Source organism: Hyperolius riggenbachi, chromosome 7, assembly GCF_040937935.1.
Source record: "Hyperolius riggenbachi isolate aHypRig1 chromosome 7, aHypRig1.pri, whole genome shotgun sequence".
Lineage (NCBI taxonomy): Eukaryota > Metazoa > Chordata > Amphibia > Anura > Hyperoliidae > Hyperolius > Hyperolius riggenbachi.
This window is the reverse complement of record NC_090652.1, coordinates 78,878,335-78,896,290: the sequence shown is the minus strand read 5'-3', so window position 1 is coordinate 78,896,290 and position 17,956 is coordinate 78,878,335. Positions and strand designations below refer to the sequence as shown.

At 43.5% G+C, this 17,956-nt stretch overlaps 1 protein-coding gene across 1 annotated transcript in view; it reads left to right on the top strand.

Moving 5' to 3' along the window:
* Window positions 1–6,688, top strand: part of LOC137525563 (somatostatin receptor type 5-like) — a 50,762-nt gene extending 44,074 nt beyond the window's left edge. Inside the window, exon 2 of the mRNA XM_068246700.1 lies at window positions 5,169–6,688. Coding sequence (XP_068102801.1) covers window positions 5,233–6,339 — 1,107 coding nt within the window. The 5' untranslated portion in view covers window positions 5,169–5,232 and the 3' untranslated portion in view covers window positions 6,340–6,688. The remainder of the gene's footprint in view (window positions 1–5,168) is intronic.
* Window positions 6,689–17,956: the final 11,268 nt, after the last annotated feature.

Here is a 17,956-nt window from a genome sequence, read left to right as displayed (position 1 = left end):
ATGCAGTGGTGGGTTCACTGAACAGGTATGCAGTGGGGGGTTCACAGAACAAGTATGCAGTGGTGGGTTCACAGAACAGGTATGCAGTGGTGGGTTCACTGAACAGGTATGCAGTGGTGGGTTCACTGAACAGGTATGCAGTGGTGGGTTCACTGAACAGGTATGCAGTGGTGGGTTCACTGAACAGGTATGCAGTGGTGGGTTCACAGTACAGGTATGCAGTGGTGGGTTCACAGAACAGGTATGCAGTGGCAGGTTCACTGAACAGGTATGCAGGTATCCAGTGGGCTCACTGAACAAAACAGGTATGGTGGGCTCACTGAACAGAACAGGTATGCAGCCAGGAACAAGCTAAGCCTAACTAATCTTTCCCTATGAGAGACAGTGTGCAGCAGCTCGCCCTACTCTCACTAACGCAGGCACACGAGTGAGCGTAATGGCCGCCGCTGCCTGCCTTGTATTAGGGTGGGAGTGGCTCCAGGGGCTAGTGTAGCCTAATTGGCTACACTGGGCCTGCTGACTGTGATGTAGAGGGTCAAAGTTGACCCTCATGGTGCATTATGGGGCGAACCGAGCAAAAGTTCGCCTGCGGGACGCGAACGCGGACCACTGAAGTTCGCATGGAACCGTTCGCAGGCGAACCGTTCGGCCCAACTCTAACCACCAACTCTATTCTAAGACCCAAAGAAGTTATACTTCAACCTAGGTTACATTCTTGCATCATAAACCCTGAAGGCTAAAGCCAAATTAACAACATAGCCACATTTTAACTGGCCATCCTATGCACTGCATGTAGAGCTGAATAGAATCGCTGGTGGAATTCTGAAATTGTATACAGCATTCCAGTCGAATTCCGAATTTCATGGATTAAAAGATTGCTTTGCAAAATGGCAAAATAATTATTTATATTAAATATATTTTCACAGTAACCATAAGGTTAAATATAGTATGTAATAGTGTGAATTTGAAAAATATTTTAACAACAGGTTATATTTTTGCATTGAAGTTTTATCTAGCATATTTCTCATTTATGTCCCTTGACCATGCTCATTACTTATTTTTCACTATTTGTGCAAAAAATGTGTACATTACAAAAGCGTAATTTTGCGTAACCTTTGGAATTTACAAGTCCAAATTACGTGAATGCCAAACACTTGCACAAACTACTTCAACTTACAAAATTCCAATGTGAAATTCGGAATCCAGGTACATTTGTGTGCTCATTCCTAGTTGCAAGATGCTTCATTACTGTTATCAGGCAACTTTAGCTTTCATGAGGTGAACGAAGTACCTTGATACAGATTCATAAATAGACCATTATTCCAGCCAATACACACTGTGGTCAGAGAACTCCCTTCTACCCTCCTTAGGCTTTCAAACAAGCCCTTAAAGAGAGTCTGAAGCCTTAAAAAAAAATCCTTTTCTTACTTTACAATTATGTTAAAGTGAATGGGAACCGCATTTAAAAAAATGAGATAGATATTTACCCAAGGAGAGGAAAGGCTCTGGGTCCTATAGAGCCTTTCTCTCCTGGTCACGTTGTTCCGGTGCTGGCTCGCCCGGTAGCAGAATTTGACTAAATTAGTCAAATACTGCTTTACCCAGCTTAAGGAGGCTTCAGAAGTCTTCAGGGAGCCCGAGTGCTCCTGAAGAAGGGCGGCCCTGTACTGCGCTTGCGCAAGCACACTCTCTTGCACGCTCACGCCTGTGCAGTATGGAGCCGCACGTCTTTGGGAGGACACGGCTCCCGAAGACTTCCAAATACCCTTTCAGCAGGGGGTTGAAACGGGGGGGAGCCAGCACAGGATACAGGGCACCGAAAGAGGAGACGGAAGGCTCTATACGACCCAGAGCTTTCCCTCTCCTTAGGTAAGTATTTGCTTAATTTTTTTTTAAAATGCAGTTCCCATTCACTTTAAACAGTATGAGCATAGCTAAAACGTTGCATAACGATGTAATAACGTTGCATAATGCGGCAGAACGATGTAATTAAACCCCTTAAATCCCCAGGGGGAAAATATTGGGGCTCCTTCCTGGTAGAGGTAGAGCTTTGTGCTGTAGCTCTGCCTCCAGTCTCATCAATCTCCATGGATCTCCGCCTCCTTCCGCCCCTCTCAGTCTTATTTCACTGAGAGGGGCGGGGAAATGCGGAGATCCGCGAAGATTGACACGACTCTACAAAGCTCTACCTCTACCAGAAAGGAGCCACAAATTTTGCCCTGGGATTTAGGGGGGTTTAATTACATCGTTCTGCCATGGGAATGCAGCATTTTAACTATGCTCATATTGCTTAAAGTGAACCAGAGACGAAGCACCCTCATGCATTTTACCATATATATCAGTGGGAACATTAGAGAAAACAACTACCCTGCTGTCTGTTTCATTCTTCACTGTTCAGCTTGCTTCTAATCAGCCCTGATAAAATCCCCAACCGAGCATTCAGTCTGGCTTTGCTATAATGACTCAGCTATAATGATTTCTGAGCAGAGCCACAAGAGGGCAGGCTTGGGCTTGAAAAAACACCACAGAAGACAGACTCAGCTATAATCATTCCTGAGCAAAGCCAAACTGAATGCTCAGTCGGGGATTTTATCAGGGCTGATAAAAAGCAGGCTCAGCAGTGAAGAATGAAACAGAGATCAGGGTAGGTGTTTTCTCTAATGCCCCCACTGATATATATGGTAAAATACATGAGGGTGCTCCGTCTCTGGTTCACTTTAACATAATTGTCAAATAAAAAGAGGATTTTTTTAAGGCTTCAGACTCTCTTTAAAAAGCACCTTTTCTTAATGGCCTTCCCAAATGTGAAATGGACTAAACATATTTTGCTGTTTCCATACATTTCTTATCACGTTCTTTTCTCTGAACAGTGAACTAGTTACATTGAAATTGCACTTTTGCTGAAAGGTTTGGCAAGGATTTTTCTTTACAAAAACTGTTTCAGCTTTCTTGCATTGATTTTATGAGCATAAATAAATGCAGCCATTCTATAGGCTTCCCAACAGTAAATTGCCGGGTGGGTGTGTCATAGGTGCCTATTACTTAAAGAGGAACTCTAATGAAATGTAAAAAAGTGCTTCATTTTTTCAAGAATTATGTATAAATGATTAAGTCAGTGTTTGCACATTGTAAAATATTTCCTCTCCCTGATTTACATTCTGACATTTATCACATGGTGACATTTTTACTGCCGGCAGTTGATGTCAGTGGAAGGAGATGCTGCTGGCTTTTTTGGCAGTTGGAAACAGCTGTTATTTCCCACAATGCAACAAGGCTCCCACAGTGTGGTGTCATGGTCCTGACACCACACTGAGGGAGGGGTTTCACCACAATATCAGCCATACAGAACCCCCTACCGATCCGTTTGTGAAAAGGAATAGATTTCTCATGGGAAAGAGGGCATCAGCTACTGATTGGGAAGAAGTTGAATTCTTGGTTATGGCTTCTCTTTAACGAGTGCAGGGAGAATTGCAATGCAGCTGATTACTCATGCCACAAGATGGGATTGGCTTGGGCAGGAATGGGACCATATGGCTTGGGGGGGGGGAGCATAACTAAGTTGCCCTCAGGGAAGGGTGATGGGGATGGAAAAATGCCAAGAAATGGGTGGTACTACAATTGTCAAATATAGGGTAAGAAAATGTCAGTGTCCAGCTTTTCAGTGCTTACCATTGCATTTCCTGCTTTTCAGCATGCCTGTGTCTGAACTTCCCCAAGAATGTGCTACAGGTTTCTAATTTACCATGCAGTAGATGCTCAATGTATTAGTTTTTGCTAACCACTAACAGAGGCAGGTACCACCTCTGACAGAGATTGTGGCCACCTATAATTGCTGGCCAATATCAGAATCCAACTATGAGTGCTGGATTATTTTGGGTGCCTCCTATGACTATTAGCACATATTAGAGGCCATCTATGACTGCTGGCAGATATTGGGAGCAACCTATAGCTACTTGAAAATATTGGGTCCACCTATGACTGCTACTAAGAGGCCACTTGTTATTGCTGACCAAGGTGGCCTAGCCCTTTAAGTGCTTTAAGATTGAGGGGCTCTACTAAGGACTGTCCCTCACCTGACAATTGCTCCTGTGTTGCTTGTCTATTTAAAGAGAACCCAAGGTGGGTTTGAAGAATATTATCTGCATACAGAGGCTGGATCTGCCTATACAGCCCAGCCTCTGTTGCTATCCCAAACCCCCCTAAGGTCCCCCTGCACTCTGCAATCCCTCATAAATTACAGCCACGCTGCTGACAAACAGCTTGTCAGAGCTGGCTGTGTTTATCTCTATAGTGTCAGTCTGCTGTTCTCCCCGCCTCCTGCAGAACTCCAGTCCCCGCCTGCATCCCTTCCCTCCCTGCTGATTGGAGGGAAGGGACGGGGGCAGGGACCGGAGCTATGTAGGAGGCGGGGGAGCAGCTGAGACTGACACTACAGATGTAAACACAGCCTCACACCACGGCTGTGATTTATGAGGGATTGCAGAGTGCAGGGGGACCTTAGTGGGGTTTGGGATAGCAACAGAGGCTGGGCTGTATAGGCAGATCCAGCCTCTGTAAGCAGATAACATTCTTTAAACACACCTCGGGTTCTCTTTAAGATGTAATTCTTAAGACCTTGGCCTTCTTAGATCCACCTCCCACATACTGGGGTCCAGTCAGTAATAGTATAAGGGAGATAAATCTGGTGAGGTTGTGTTCTTGGGAGTTGCTAATTTGCAAAGAAGAAGCCACCCAGCATATGAAGATGGCCCTCAAACAGTCCCTTTTAAAAGAAAAAATAATGACCCCATGGAAAATGTCTTCCTGTCTCCTGGACCAGTCCTCCTTTGAATTTGCTGGAAAGTTAATGGGCAGTCCATACTTTGAGTGTGCCAAAAGTGTACTGATTTTATGGTTGAGAAAAAATTCAGACTTGCAGAGAGAAAGTCTCTCTTCTTGTAAGCTTACACATTTTGGGCACAGGTTTTTTTCACTTGTAAGAGGTCCACAGAACACAATATTATTGTATTAGGTGGATAGGTCCCAGGTCCCAGAAGAGTAAATCATTAATTTACAGGAAACTTCAGTTTATTGGGAACAATCCAGATTTGACGTGCTGAACCTTTGTGTAATTCATTTGATTTTCTCACAGCATTAAGCTTTATGTATGTTATCTTTTTGTCTTTCAGTGCCACGTTTCTCTGTGTATGTGATTGTTCATCTGCCTTAAAGAAGATTGTTTAAAGAAAGAAAATGGATCCCATTTCCCTTCCTATAGCTTCTCTCCTTGAGCCCGGCACACAAGAGCCTAATCTAACATACCAGAACATCAGTGACAATGGGACACTCCTGGAACATTCAGTCTCACAAATGAGCTCTGTCCTTATCCCTTTTATTTATCTTCTAGTGTGCGCCATTGGGCTCAGTGGGAATACCTTGGTCATTTACGTTGTTCTTCGTTATGCCAAGATGAAGACTGTGACCAACATCTATATCTTGAACCTAGCAGTAGCTGATGTCCTCTTTATGTTAGGATTGCCTTTCCTTGCCACGCAAAATGCAATCTCCTATTGGCCCTTTGGAACTTTTCTCTGTAGACTGGTTATGACTGTTGATGGCATAAACCAGTTCACCAGCATCTTCTGCCTAACTGTCATGAGCATTGACCGCTACTTGGCTGTGGTTCATCCAATCAGGTCCACCAAATGGAGGAGGCCTCGAGTGGCAAAAGTCATTAGTGCCACTGTTTGGACTGTTTCCTTTCTAGTTGTCCTACCAGTCATCATCTTCTCAGATGTCCAGCAAGATTTGTACACCTGCAACATAAACTGGCCAGAACCAGTAAATGTTTGGTCTACAGCTTTCATTATTTACACATCTGTGTTGGGTTTCTTTGGACCCCTCTTGGTGATTTGCATCTGCTATCTTTTAATTGTCATCAAGGTGAAATCTACCGGTCTTCGTGTTGTTTCCACCAGGCGCAGAAGATCGGAGCGCAAAGTCACGAGAATGGTAGTCATCATTGTGGCCGTGTTTGTGTTTTGCTGGCTTCCATTTTACATCCTAAACATTGTTAACTTAACATTTATCGTGCCGGAGGAGCCGGCTTACGTTGGTGTGTATTTTTTTGTGGTGGTCCTGTCTTACGCCAACAGCTGCGCCAACCCAGTTCTTTATGGTTTCCTTTCAGACAATTTCAAGCAGAGCTTTCAGAAGGTTCTTTGCCTTCGCAAAAGCAATGGCATCAAGGATGCAGACCTGACCGAGAACAAGCAGGAAAAGAGCAGTCGGGTACAAGAAACCATGCTGACGTCTCGGAATTCAGAGTTTAATGGACATATGCAAACAAGCAAGGTCTAAAGACCCTTATTGCTTCGCAAATATGTAAATACCCACCGAGTGTTTTAGTAAAACCTTCAGCTATTTATGGCCTGGCAGTTTCTTGATAAAAGATGGTTGCACTGGGCAACATTTAAATGCCTCCGTATTGTTTATGTAATTGTAGTATCTGGTTCTACCCTTGGATAATGATGTTTGCAGCGCGTGTACTAGGTATTATCCAGTTCTCCCTCCACCCCGCAGAACAATGCACTGAGAGGATCTTTAAGAACCACTTGACAGTCAATTTATGTGAAGCTATTTTTGTCGACACTTATCACCGTTTAGCGACTATTCAGGCTCATGGTCACATTAAAACACTTGAAAGGTAGAGACTGCATTGTGATGTAAACATATTTTGCATTCCCCCATGCTAATGTGTGTGTTCGTTGTGTATGCCAGAATCTTGCTGGAAACTAATCTCTATTCATGCCAGAGGAATAGGTAATGTACAATGAAGACCAAGATATGTTCTTCTGCTGAAAGCTACTGTTACTGTTGTTTATATGTCAATTGCCTTAGGCTCCCTCCTACCAAATACAAGTGAGCCATCTATGTATACATAATTTAACTGATATATTTATTCATTTTATTTTTACAATGAAAAAGTTAAATTATTTTTTTAAATGCTAAGAAAAGTGTAACCATGTCTACTTCTTATTCCATCTACAGTATAGCCTTTTCTCTATCTCTCTGGCCTATATGCAATTCAACTTTTCACTTGAGTTTTCTTCTAGGTGATATGTTTACACCTGGGCCCATATGCAGTTCACCTTTTCTCCTGAGTTTTCTCCTAGGAGATAATTTTTATCTTCTCTTTAAAAAAAACCGTTTTCAGCATTTTACAATTGGAAAAAGTACCAAAAAGTGGGTGAAAATTATTTTGAGTATTTTCTTGCTTGCTGCTGGTGATTAAAAAGGCATTTCATGACCTGGGCCCATATGCAATTTACTTTTTCACCTGACTTTTCTCCCAGGAGATAATTTTTCAACTTCGATTTAAAATAACTTTTCAGCACTTTTCAACTAAAAAAGTACCAAAAGTAGTTGAAAAATTACTATCAAAATTATTTTGATTATTTTTTGCTTTCTGGTGGCTTAACCACTTGCCGACCGCACACTCATACCGTGCGGCGGCAAAGTGGTAGCTGGAGGACCAGCGACGCACATATGCGTCGGCAGGTGCCTCCCTAATTAATCAGGAAAGGCCTTTCGCGCGAGCGGGCGTTTCCTGTTAGATCACGGAGCGGGTCTGCGTGAATAGCTGATCGCGGCTCGCAGACTAAATGTAAACGCAGGAGACGTTTGTCTACTTTGTTTACATTGAACGGCGCTGCTGCTACAGCAGCGCTGTAAGGCAGATCGGCGATCCCCGGCCAATCAGCGTGACAGAGGACAGCCTGTCACTGGCTGCACAGGACGGATAGCGTCCTGTGCAGCCCAGATCACCAGGGGTGAGAGGGAGGGGGGAATTTCGCCGCGGAGGGGGGCTTTGAGGTGCCCCCCCCCCCCGCAACATTCAGGCAGGCAGGAGAGATCAGACCTCCCCTGCACATCATTCCCATAGGGGGGAAAAAGGGGGGGCGATCTGATCGCTCTGCCTGCAACCTGATCTGTGCTGGGGGCTGCAGAGCCCACCCAGCACAGATCATAAAAACCATCGCTGGTCCTTAAGGGGGGGGTGGTAAAGGCTGGGTCCTCAAGTGGTTAAAGGGCATTTTATTGACAACTTTAAAAATATCACCTAGGAGAAAACTCAGGAGAAAAGGTGAATTGCATATGGACCCTTGTCAGTGGAATGCATTTAGATTTGTCACCAACAAGCAAGAAAATACTCAAAATGATTTTGATAGAACTTTTTTTGTGCACTTTTTGGTTCTTTTTCAATTGGGAAGTGATGAAAACTTATTTTAAAGAGAAGATGAAAAACTTTCTCCTAGGAGAAAACTCAGGAGAAAAAGTTAATTGCATATGGTCCTCTGTCTTTATCTCTCTTTGCCTTGCACATTTTTTATCTTACCTTGGAGCTTATTTACAAAGCTTAAGAATTATCTCTCCTTATCTGTCTTAACTCGTGATTAATTGCTTCATAAATGTTTTATCTCATCATTTTTTTTTCTGGGGTGAAAAATAACTAAGGAGAACTAACTCATAATACATGTTTTGTGAACCAATCCCTTTATCTCTTTTCACTTAATTTATGTAACACCTTTACATCACTTAGCATGCAACAGCATACTAAAATAAGGAAATGAGAGTAATAGCCAGGGGTGCGCAGAAACTATGCCCAAACATAATTACGCATTGTAATTCATAATTACGCATCGTAATTGTAATGCAAAGTTTGTAAATTTCGCTTACAAATTTACGCGTAAAAAAAATCTACCGCTATGCGTAATTACGGCTGTTACACATAGTTCACATGTATCTTAGCACATTCGAAGTCACCTACGAATGTGCTATACGCGTACATATGTACGCATACAGATGTTAATTATGCATGGGCATGCACATGGGAGATATTACCGGATATACACATAGAAATGTACACATTGTGAAGGGGAATGTATGCATAGAAATGCAGATGAATGTGGAAATTTGTATGCATTCAGTCATAAGTGTCTGCATGTAATTATGTTTCAGCTTACACAGAATTTGGTAATTTAAGGCGTAATTACGTTTGACAACCGTAGGTGAAGGTTGGCCTCAAATAATTACGCTACATGTAATTGCGGAAAATTAAACATAATTAAACCTAATAGTAGTTTGCTCATTATGATCATCCCTAGTAATAGCAAAGTTAATTTAACCAGGAGCTGCTTGCTTTTAACACTTTTGCCCATATGCAATTCACTTTTTCACCTGAGTTTCCTCCTAGTAGTTTTTCAACTAGTTTTTGGTACTTTTTCAATTGCAAAATGTTGAAAAGTTAGTTTAAATACAAGATAAAAAGTAGGAGAACTCTCAGGAGAAAAAGTTAATTGCGTATGGTCAATGTAATGTGTTGAAATGTAATTTATAAATAAGAATGATGTAGAAATCTTTTCTCATGAGCTGTTGTTCCTTATGAATTTCTCCCTCACATCCTTTCAGGTTACACCACAGTCGATAGGCACCCTGGTGAGGGTATCCGTGTGCTAAGCTGATATGGCGCTGTAGTCCAGCAGCTCCCAAAGCATAGGTAGAAGAGATCAGCAGCATCACGTGGATGTATTCAAGCTCTTTATTGCATAAAGATAACGCCCAGGGACAGCGACAGACGCTGTTTCGGAGACAAGCTACTTCCTCAAGCTGTATAGGCTCACTCAAAAGAGATAACAAACACAAAGGCATTTATATACAGTTTCACAGACTAACCAGCAAGCTCATGGTGACCCAGAACTCATTGGGGTGTGTGAGGGACTACAACAGTTTCAATAGGGCCACTTGGACCAATCAGATAACATCACAATACAAAAAAGCATGAATATCCAATCACAGGGCAAAGCATAATGAGAGGACCTGATGGGGAACAGATATGTAAATCAGCAGCCGTTATCACAGCATGATTTAAAAAGTGTCATATCCCTAATGGCCAATCAGCACTTACCAAGTCAGGAGGACCTGATGGGAAACCACAGCACTGTCATAACGCTCCTCCCAATCTCCCAGAGGGCAATGCGAGAAGCGTACTGCCGAAAAACGGAACGAATGACGTCATGATGTCAGCCGTTTACATACGTAAAAGCGTCCTAGCAATGCGTAAAAACGTATGCGTAAGATCCTCAACAGCATCCATGCGTAAAAGCGTCCTAACGAAGAGTAAAAACGTACGCATAAAGTCAAATATGGAACCATATAAAATAGCCGCTATGCCAAACGCAAAAATACGCAAACTGACGCATAAAACGCATATAATGCAGAACATGCTGACAAAGTCAGCACCGTAAATCATCAAATGATGACCAAAAGCAAAAAATGCTAGTGCTGTGGTAAAGTAAGGCTGAGTGTGCCATAATAGATAACCACTCCTATAGATAAATCGTTGTATTAGATGTAAAAAATACAATAACAATAAAGAGACCCACACATCAAAAAGCAGCAACTCCCAGTATACTCAAAGTGTAACCCACAAGGGAAACACACATAGCTGGACTCGGCAGTCAGCACACCACCAACGCGGCATAGCAGACCGCACAAAAACATGTAAGGGCACAATATATCAACGAATCTTACACTCAATTAAAATATAAAAGTTTAAATGCAAAAAGAAAGGTCATAATCCCGGTTGAGACCGCCCCCTCCCCGGGTACCCAACCTCCTGAACCAACCCGCCTCCCGCCTAAGTAATTCTATACTCTACCGAAAATTCACAAGAACCTACTCTGGCCTCCGGGGAGACCCATTGTGGCCGGGGTAGGTTCGGTGTTTGTCCCTTTAGCTAAGTTTCTGGACAAGCTTTTGCAGCCGTTTTTTGTGTCTTTAGATTCTTATCTAAAAGACACCACTATGTTTTTGGAGAAGTTGGGCAAACTTCAGATTGATTGCACGGATCTCGTGCTGGTTACATTAGACGTCGAGAGCCTCTACACCTCCATCCCACATGATGGGGGTGTAGAGGCTGTCAATTGGTATCTTTTGACCCAGTCTGACCTGACCATTGAACAGAGAAAGTTTGCAGTTTCACTCTTGAGGATTATCTTGTAGGAAAATTACTTTGAGTTTGAGGGTGTTTTCTATCAGCAATTACGGGGGACAGCAATGGGTTCCAACATGGCCCCCTCCTACGCAAATCTTTTTATGGGCCTCTATGAAGAGGCATTTGTCTATACTAGCATGTACTTTCGCCAACATGTGGTTTGTTGGTGGAGGTACATTGACGATATTTTTTGCGTTTGGAAGTGGCCACAGCTGGCATTTAATTCATTTATTGAGGAGCTTTCGAGCAAATGCCCCCCCATTAGATTGACATCACACTTTGACTCGAAGAGTGTTTCCTTCCTGGATACTCAGGTTGTCTTGGGACCCGGTGGTTTACAGACAGATCTGTATGTTAAACCAACAGATAGAAATTCTGTTTTGGAATTCTCTAGCTTCCACCCCAGGTCGACCAGGGAACACATTCCTGGTGGACAATTGCAGAGAGTCTCCAGGATTGTATCAGATTCTGGCCAGTGCGAAATTCGGCTAAATGAAATGAGGGACAGATTTAGGTCAAGGGGGTACCCTGAACATACCCTGGTATCCAACAGACCCACCAGAAGATGCCATGGAGGAGTGAGACTCCCTTTTGTTTCCAGGTACAATGCCTGCAGCTATAAGCTGGGGTCCATTGTACGGCAGCATTGGGGCCTCTTACAAAGTGCTTTTCCTCAGGTTCCTGAGTTTCAATTTCCTCCTTTGTTATCCTTCAAATGAGCCCCTTCGGTTAGGGACAAGATTCGAGCCCGCACCCCTTGAGCTGTGGTACAGAGTGGCCGAAGTGACACCTTTCCATGTTTAGGATGTCATATGTGTTGAATCCCTTGCTACGCTTATCTACTCCCCACAAAACTTCATCTGAAGCTCAGGGGAGTAGATAGGCATACTTGTGGTAAACAGTGTGCTGTATGCCCAATAAGCTATCTGATTTTGTATATAGGGTATCATTTTAACCGTGACAAGTGAGAGAATAGATTTTGTGTTGTTTGACAACTGAGGGCTAAGTGATGTGATTTTTTTTTACCGGAAAACTGAATGAAAAGCAATAAAACTGTTATTTTCATGTACTCTATACCCCTAAATAAATAAAAAACAACAAAAGTGACAGCATTGAAAAGAGAATACATAGTTACTCTAGGGACTTAGCTTTTAAAATATGTATGCCATGAGAGTGTATTACTGTTAATCATGAAGATAAGGGCTTTTAATTACTGATAGAGTACAATGAGAAAACAAAAAACACAAACCAGAAACTAATATATTATTGCCATACATTGTACTAGGAACATTATTAAAATGTTGAGATAACCAGGACAAATTAGCAAATACAATGTGTGGGTTTTATCTATGGTAACATTGTTTATTTGAAACCTATAGTGGATGGAAATGGAGAAATAGTGTATTTTTTCTTTTTTTTTCTCATTTTTCCCTTTAAAATGCACAGATAATAACATAATTACTAAAAGCAAATATCACCCTCACAAAGCATAATTTGTGGCAAAAAAACAAGATATAGATCATTTACATCTGATGAGTAGCAATAAAGTTATTGGTGAATGAATGGGAGGAGCGCTGAAATGTGAAAATTGCTCTGGTTTTTAAGCAAAAAACGCCTGTGGTGCTGAAGTAGTTAAGGGAGATAAGTTAAGGAACCCATCCAAAGGTACTGAGTTCAGCATACGTGGTCTGTATACTTGTGATTCTTCATATGTAGTTTATTTACTTAAATGCCCATGTGGGCTATTATATGTGGGAGAGACCACTCAGCGATTGCGTGAACGTATCTCCTCACATAAATCGGCCATTAGGACCAAGAATATGTCTCAATCTGTCTCGGCCCATTTCACCCAGTTCCGCCACTCTATACCACAGCTCCGTGTGCAAGTCATTGATGGGGTTCCTGTTCATTTTAGAGGAAACAGGGAAAAGGAATTACTTAGGCGGGAGGCGGGTTGGATCAGGAGGTTTGGTACCCTGGGAGGGGCGGTCTCAACCGGGATTATGACCTTTCTTTTTGCATTTAAACTTTTATATTTTAATTGAGTGTAAGATTCATTGATATATTGTGCCCTTACATGTTTTTGTGCGGTCTGCTATGCCGCGTTGGTGGTGTGCTGACTGCCGAGTCCAGCTATGTGTGTTTCCCTTGTGGGTTACACTTTGAGTATACTGGGAGTTGCTGCTTTTTGATGTGTGGGTCTCTTTATTGTTATTGTATTTTTTACATCTAATACAATGATTTATCTATAAGGGTGGTTATCTATTATGGCACACTCAGCCTTACTTTACCACAGCACTAGCATTTTTTGCTTTTGGTCATCATTTGATGATTTACGGTGCTGACTTTGTCAGCATGTTCTGCATTATATGCGTTTTACGCGTCAGTTTGCGTATTTTTGCGTTTGGCATAGCGGCATAGAGCCCTTTTGATCACACTCCCACAACTGGGAGCGTTCTGCACAAGCGCAGTTAGTGAAGACTGTAACTGTGCTTCTGCAGAACGTTTCCAGCCATGGGAGAGCAATCTGGGGGTGTGCATGGGCAAAGCAGAGTGGCCTGCAACCCAACTGGATTGTGGACTCCATTGTGGCTCAACGAAGGAGACTGGACTGACACAGAGAAAGGAAACAGACTACGTGGGCTGGAGGAAGCCCCAGATGGGCATAAATCCTTTTGTTTGAAATATCTCAGGTTTACTTTAAGGTATGGAATGGTCATCAGTAAGGCCAGGTTGGAAAGCCACAAGGTATTCAGGCTTTATCAGTCATGACCAAAACAATAATAATATTAACATTTGTATAGCACTATTCTAATACATGACTTCAGCCACTAAGGGAGCGCTCAATAGGCCACCCTGGAGCATTAGAGAGTCTTAACCAAGGACTCCTTGCTAAATAAGTAACTGACTGCAGTTAGGATTATGAACCCCGGTCTCCTGTGTCTAAGGTGGCATTTTTAACCAGTACACTATCTAAAGACTGATACACACTATGTGCCTTGCTCAGATGGAAGAGGAAGGGGATCGGGTTTTTATTTGTTTTTTCTAGGGATGGGACGAATCCACAATTTCTTCGAATCCGAATCCGGATCCGAATCTAAAAAGGTTCTCGAATATCTCGAACCTTTCGAATCCCGAATCTAACGAATCCTGCACATACGAATTGTGCGATCCGTGGTATAGTTGCCCGCAGTATAGGTAGCGAGGTAAAGGTGCCTTCAGTATAGCTAGCTAGGTATGGGTGCCTTCAATATTGGTAGCTTTCAGTATAGGTAGCAAGGTATATGGGCCTTCAGTATAGGTAGCAGGGTATATAGGCCTTCAGTATAGGTAGCAGGGTATATGTGCCTTCAGTATAGGTAGCAGGGTATATGTGCCTTCAGTATAGGTAGCAGGGTATATGTGCCTTCAGTATAGGTAGCAGGGTATATGGGCCTTCAGTATAGGTAGCAGGGTATATGGGTCTTCAGTATAGGTAGCAGGGTATAGGGGCCTTCAGTATAGATAGCAGGGTATATGTGCCTTCAGTATAGGTAGCAGGGTATATAGGCCTTCAGTATAGGTAGCAAGGTATATGTGCCTTCAGTATAGGTAGCAGGGCCGGGCCGAGGCATAGGCTGGAGAGGCTCCAGCCTCAGGGCGCAGTGTAGGAGGGGGCGCACAATTCATTTAGCTGTCATTCCTAATTGTGTTTGAAGCAGAAAGAAATAAGACAAGGGGATACATAGCAGTGACTGCAAGCCAGATAACTAGATATTAAGGTGTTGGGGAGGTTGTGGGCCCTGTGGCACCTCTTAGTCTAATAGCAATCAGTGTGTGATGGCTGGGGGGGAGGGATGGAGGGGCGCACTTTGGTGTCTCAGCCTTGGGTGCTGGAGGACCTTGTCCCGCCTCTGATAGGTAGCAGGGTATATGGGCCTTCAGTATAGGTAGCAGGGTATATGGGCCTTCAGTATAGGTAGCAGGGTATATGGGCCTTCAGTATAGGTAGCAGGGTATATGGGCTTTCAGTATAGGTAGCAGGGTATATAGGCCTTCAGTATAGGTAGCAGGGTATAGGGGCCTTCAGTATAGGTAGCAGGGTATATGGGCCTTCAGTATAGGTAGCAGGGTATATAGAGGCCTTAAGTATAGGTAGGTATGTAGGTAGGTATAGGGGCCTTTAGGTAGGTAAAGGGACCTTCAGTATAGGTAGCAGGGTATAGGGCCTTCAGTATAGTTAACAGGGTATATAGAGGCCTTAAGTATAGGTAGGTATGTAGGTAGGTATAGGGGCCTTTAGGTAGGTAAAGGGACCTTCAGTATAGGTAGCAGGGTATAGGGCCTTAAGTATAGGTAGGTATGTAGGTAGGTAGGTATAGGGGCCTTTAGGTAGGTAGGTATAGGGGCCTTTAGGTAGGTAGGTAGGTACGTATAGGGGGCCTTTAGGTAGGTATAGTGGCCTGTAGGTAGGTAGGTAAGTATAGTGGCCGGTAGGTAGGTAGGTATAGTGTCCTGTAGGTAGGTAGGTAGTTAAAGGGACCTTCAGTATATGTAGCAGGGTATAGGGCCTTAAGTATAGGTAGGTATATAGGTAGGTAGGTATAGGGGCCTTTAGGTAGGTAGGTATAGGGGCCTTTAGGTAGGTAGGCACGTATAGGGGGCCTTTAAGTAGGTAGGTAGGTATAGAGGCCTGTAGGTAGGTATAGGGGCCTTTAGGTAGGTAGGTAGGTAAGTATAGGGGCCTTTAGGTAGGAAGGTAGGTATAGGGGCCTTTAGGTAGGTAGGTAGGTAGGTAGGTACGTATAGGGGGCCTTTAGGTAGGTATAGTGGCCTGTAGGTAGGTAGGTAGGTATAGTGGCCGGTAGGTAGGTAGGTATAGTGTCCTGTAGGTAGGTAGGTAGTTAAAAGGACCTTCAGTATAGGTAGCAGGGTATAAGGCCTTAAGTATAGGTAGGTAAATAGGTAGGTAGGTATAGGGGCCTTTAGGTAGGTAGGTATAGGGGCCTTTAGGTAGGTAGGCACGTATAGGGGGCCTTTAGGTAGGTAGGTATAGAGGCCTTTAGGTAGGTATAGGGGCCTTTAGGTAGGTAGGTACATATAGGGGGCCTTTAGGTAGGTATAGGGGCCTGTAGGTAGGTAGGTATAGTGGTAGGTAGGTAGTATAGGGGGCCTTTAGGTAGGTATAGGGGCCTGTAGGTAGGTAGGTATAGTGCCCGGTAGGTAGGTAGGTACGTATAGGGGGCCTTTAGGTAGGTATAGTGGCAGGTAGGTAGGTAAAGTGGTAGGTAGGTAGGTAGGTAGGTAGGTAGGTAGGTGTCGCTCACCCCCATGGCCTCCTCCGTCCCCTGTGCCTCCTCGCTCACCCCTGCATAAGTATCAACTTACATGTCCAGTGGAGCGCAGACAGAGCGGCAGACCTCGTCCTTCCTTCTCGGTTCCCTCTAGTGGCCGGACCGGCTTTTACTGATGACGTCATTGTAAAAGCCGTCACTAGAGGGAACCAGGAAGTCAGCGAGAGGTCTGCCGCTCTGTCTGCGCTCCACTGGACGGGTGAGTTGATACAAAGTATGCGGGCGGCCGGGCGGAGGAGGCGCGGGGCGGTCGGAGGAGGCGCGGGTCGGAGGAGGACGAGTGCGAGCGGCGGATGCGCGGCGATGCAGCGTCGGGATTCGGCGGATTCGTAAAGTGGAAAATGGCGTCGGGATTCGAATCCACGAATCTCGAATATTTCCCAATATTCGAGGGATTCGTGGATTCGCCGGATTCGTCGTCCCATCTCTAGTTTTTTCTTTACCCTAAGGCCATATTTTGTATTGCCAGCATGCTATTAATGATTTTCAGGACAAATGTAACCTCCTACCTTTTGTGTCTATCAATTTAATCCAGGCACTCTTCCCCCTGGCCGTGGCAGGCACCATATTGTCACTGTAATTACATGATCATGAGGACAGACAGATATTTTAAAAGCGGACCTGAACTCAAACTTCCTCTCTGCTCTAAAAGATAAGAGACAGCAAAATATCCTTTAAAGAAAAACATTTCTTTGTTACAGCTGATACAAATCCTGCAATAAATCTGCAGTGTGTCTACTTCCTGCTTTCATGGAAGCAGACATATTGTTAACATCCTGGGCTATATGCAATTCACTTTTTCACCTGAGTTTTCTCCTAGGAGATAATTTTTCACCTTCGATTTAAAATAACTTTCCAGCAGTTTTCAACTAAAAAAGTACCGAAAAGTAGGTGAAAAGGTACTGTGAGTTTTATTTTGAGTATTTGTTTGCTTGCTGGGGGTGTAAAAGGCTTTTTATTTACAAGTTGTGAAAATCTCACCTAGGGGAAAAGTGAATTGCATGTGGCCCCCAATTAGCTCTCTGCCATGGCAGGAGCTGACACAGCTGTGAGATCAAATTACAGTGGTGATTAATCACAGTTGAGGGGGAATTAGACGGGATAAACTCACTAAATAGATATTGAGTGCATTTGTTTATGTTTTCCTTCTGTCCTGTACAAGAGTTCAGGTCCACTTTAACCTCCCTGGCGGGATTGACGTGTAAGCATGTCAATACAAAACATGCTGCGAACAGTATTGATGCGCATACACGTCAATACTCTCCTGCACTATATACTAGACCCTTGCATGACACATTTTGGCAAGTTAAAGGAAAAAAAAGGTTATAAAAAATTAATTGGATCACTTTTTGCACAGAAATCCTGGGGAAATTGAATGCCAGGGAGGTTAAAGTGGACCTGAACTTTTGCACAGGACAGAAGAAAAACATAGAGAAATGCACCCTTTATGTATTTAGAGAGTTTAGCCTGTCTAATTCCCCCTCATCTGTGTCTAATCACAAGTTGTAATTTGATCTCTCCCCTGTCAGCTGACTGCCACTGCAGATAAGGCAGATAAGCTCATTTGAAATCATAGGATGTTAACAAT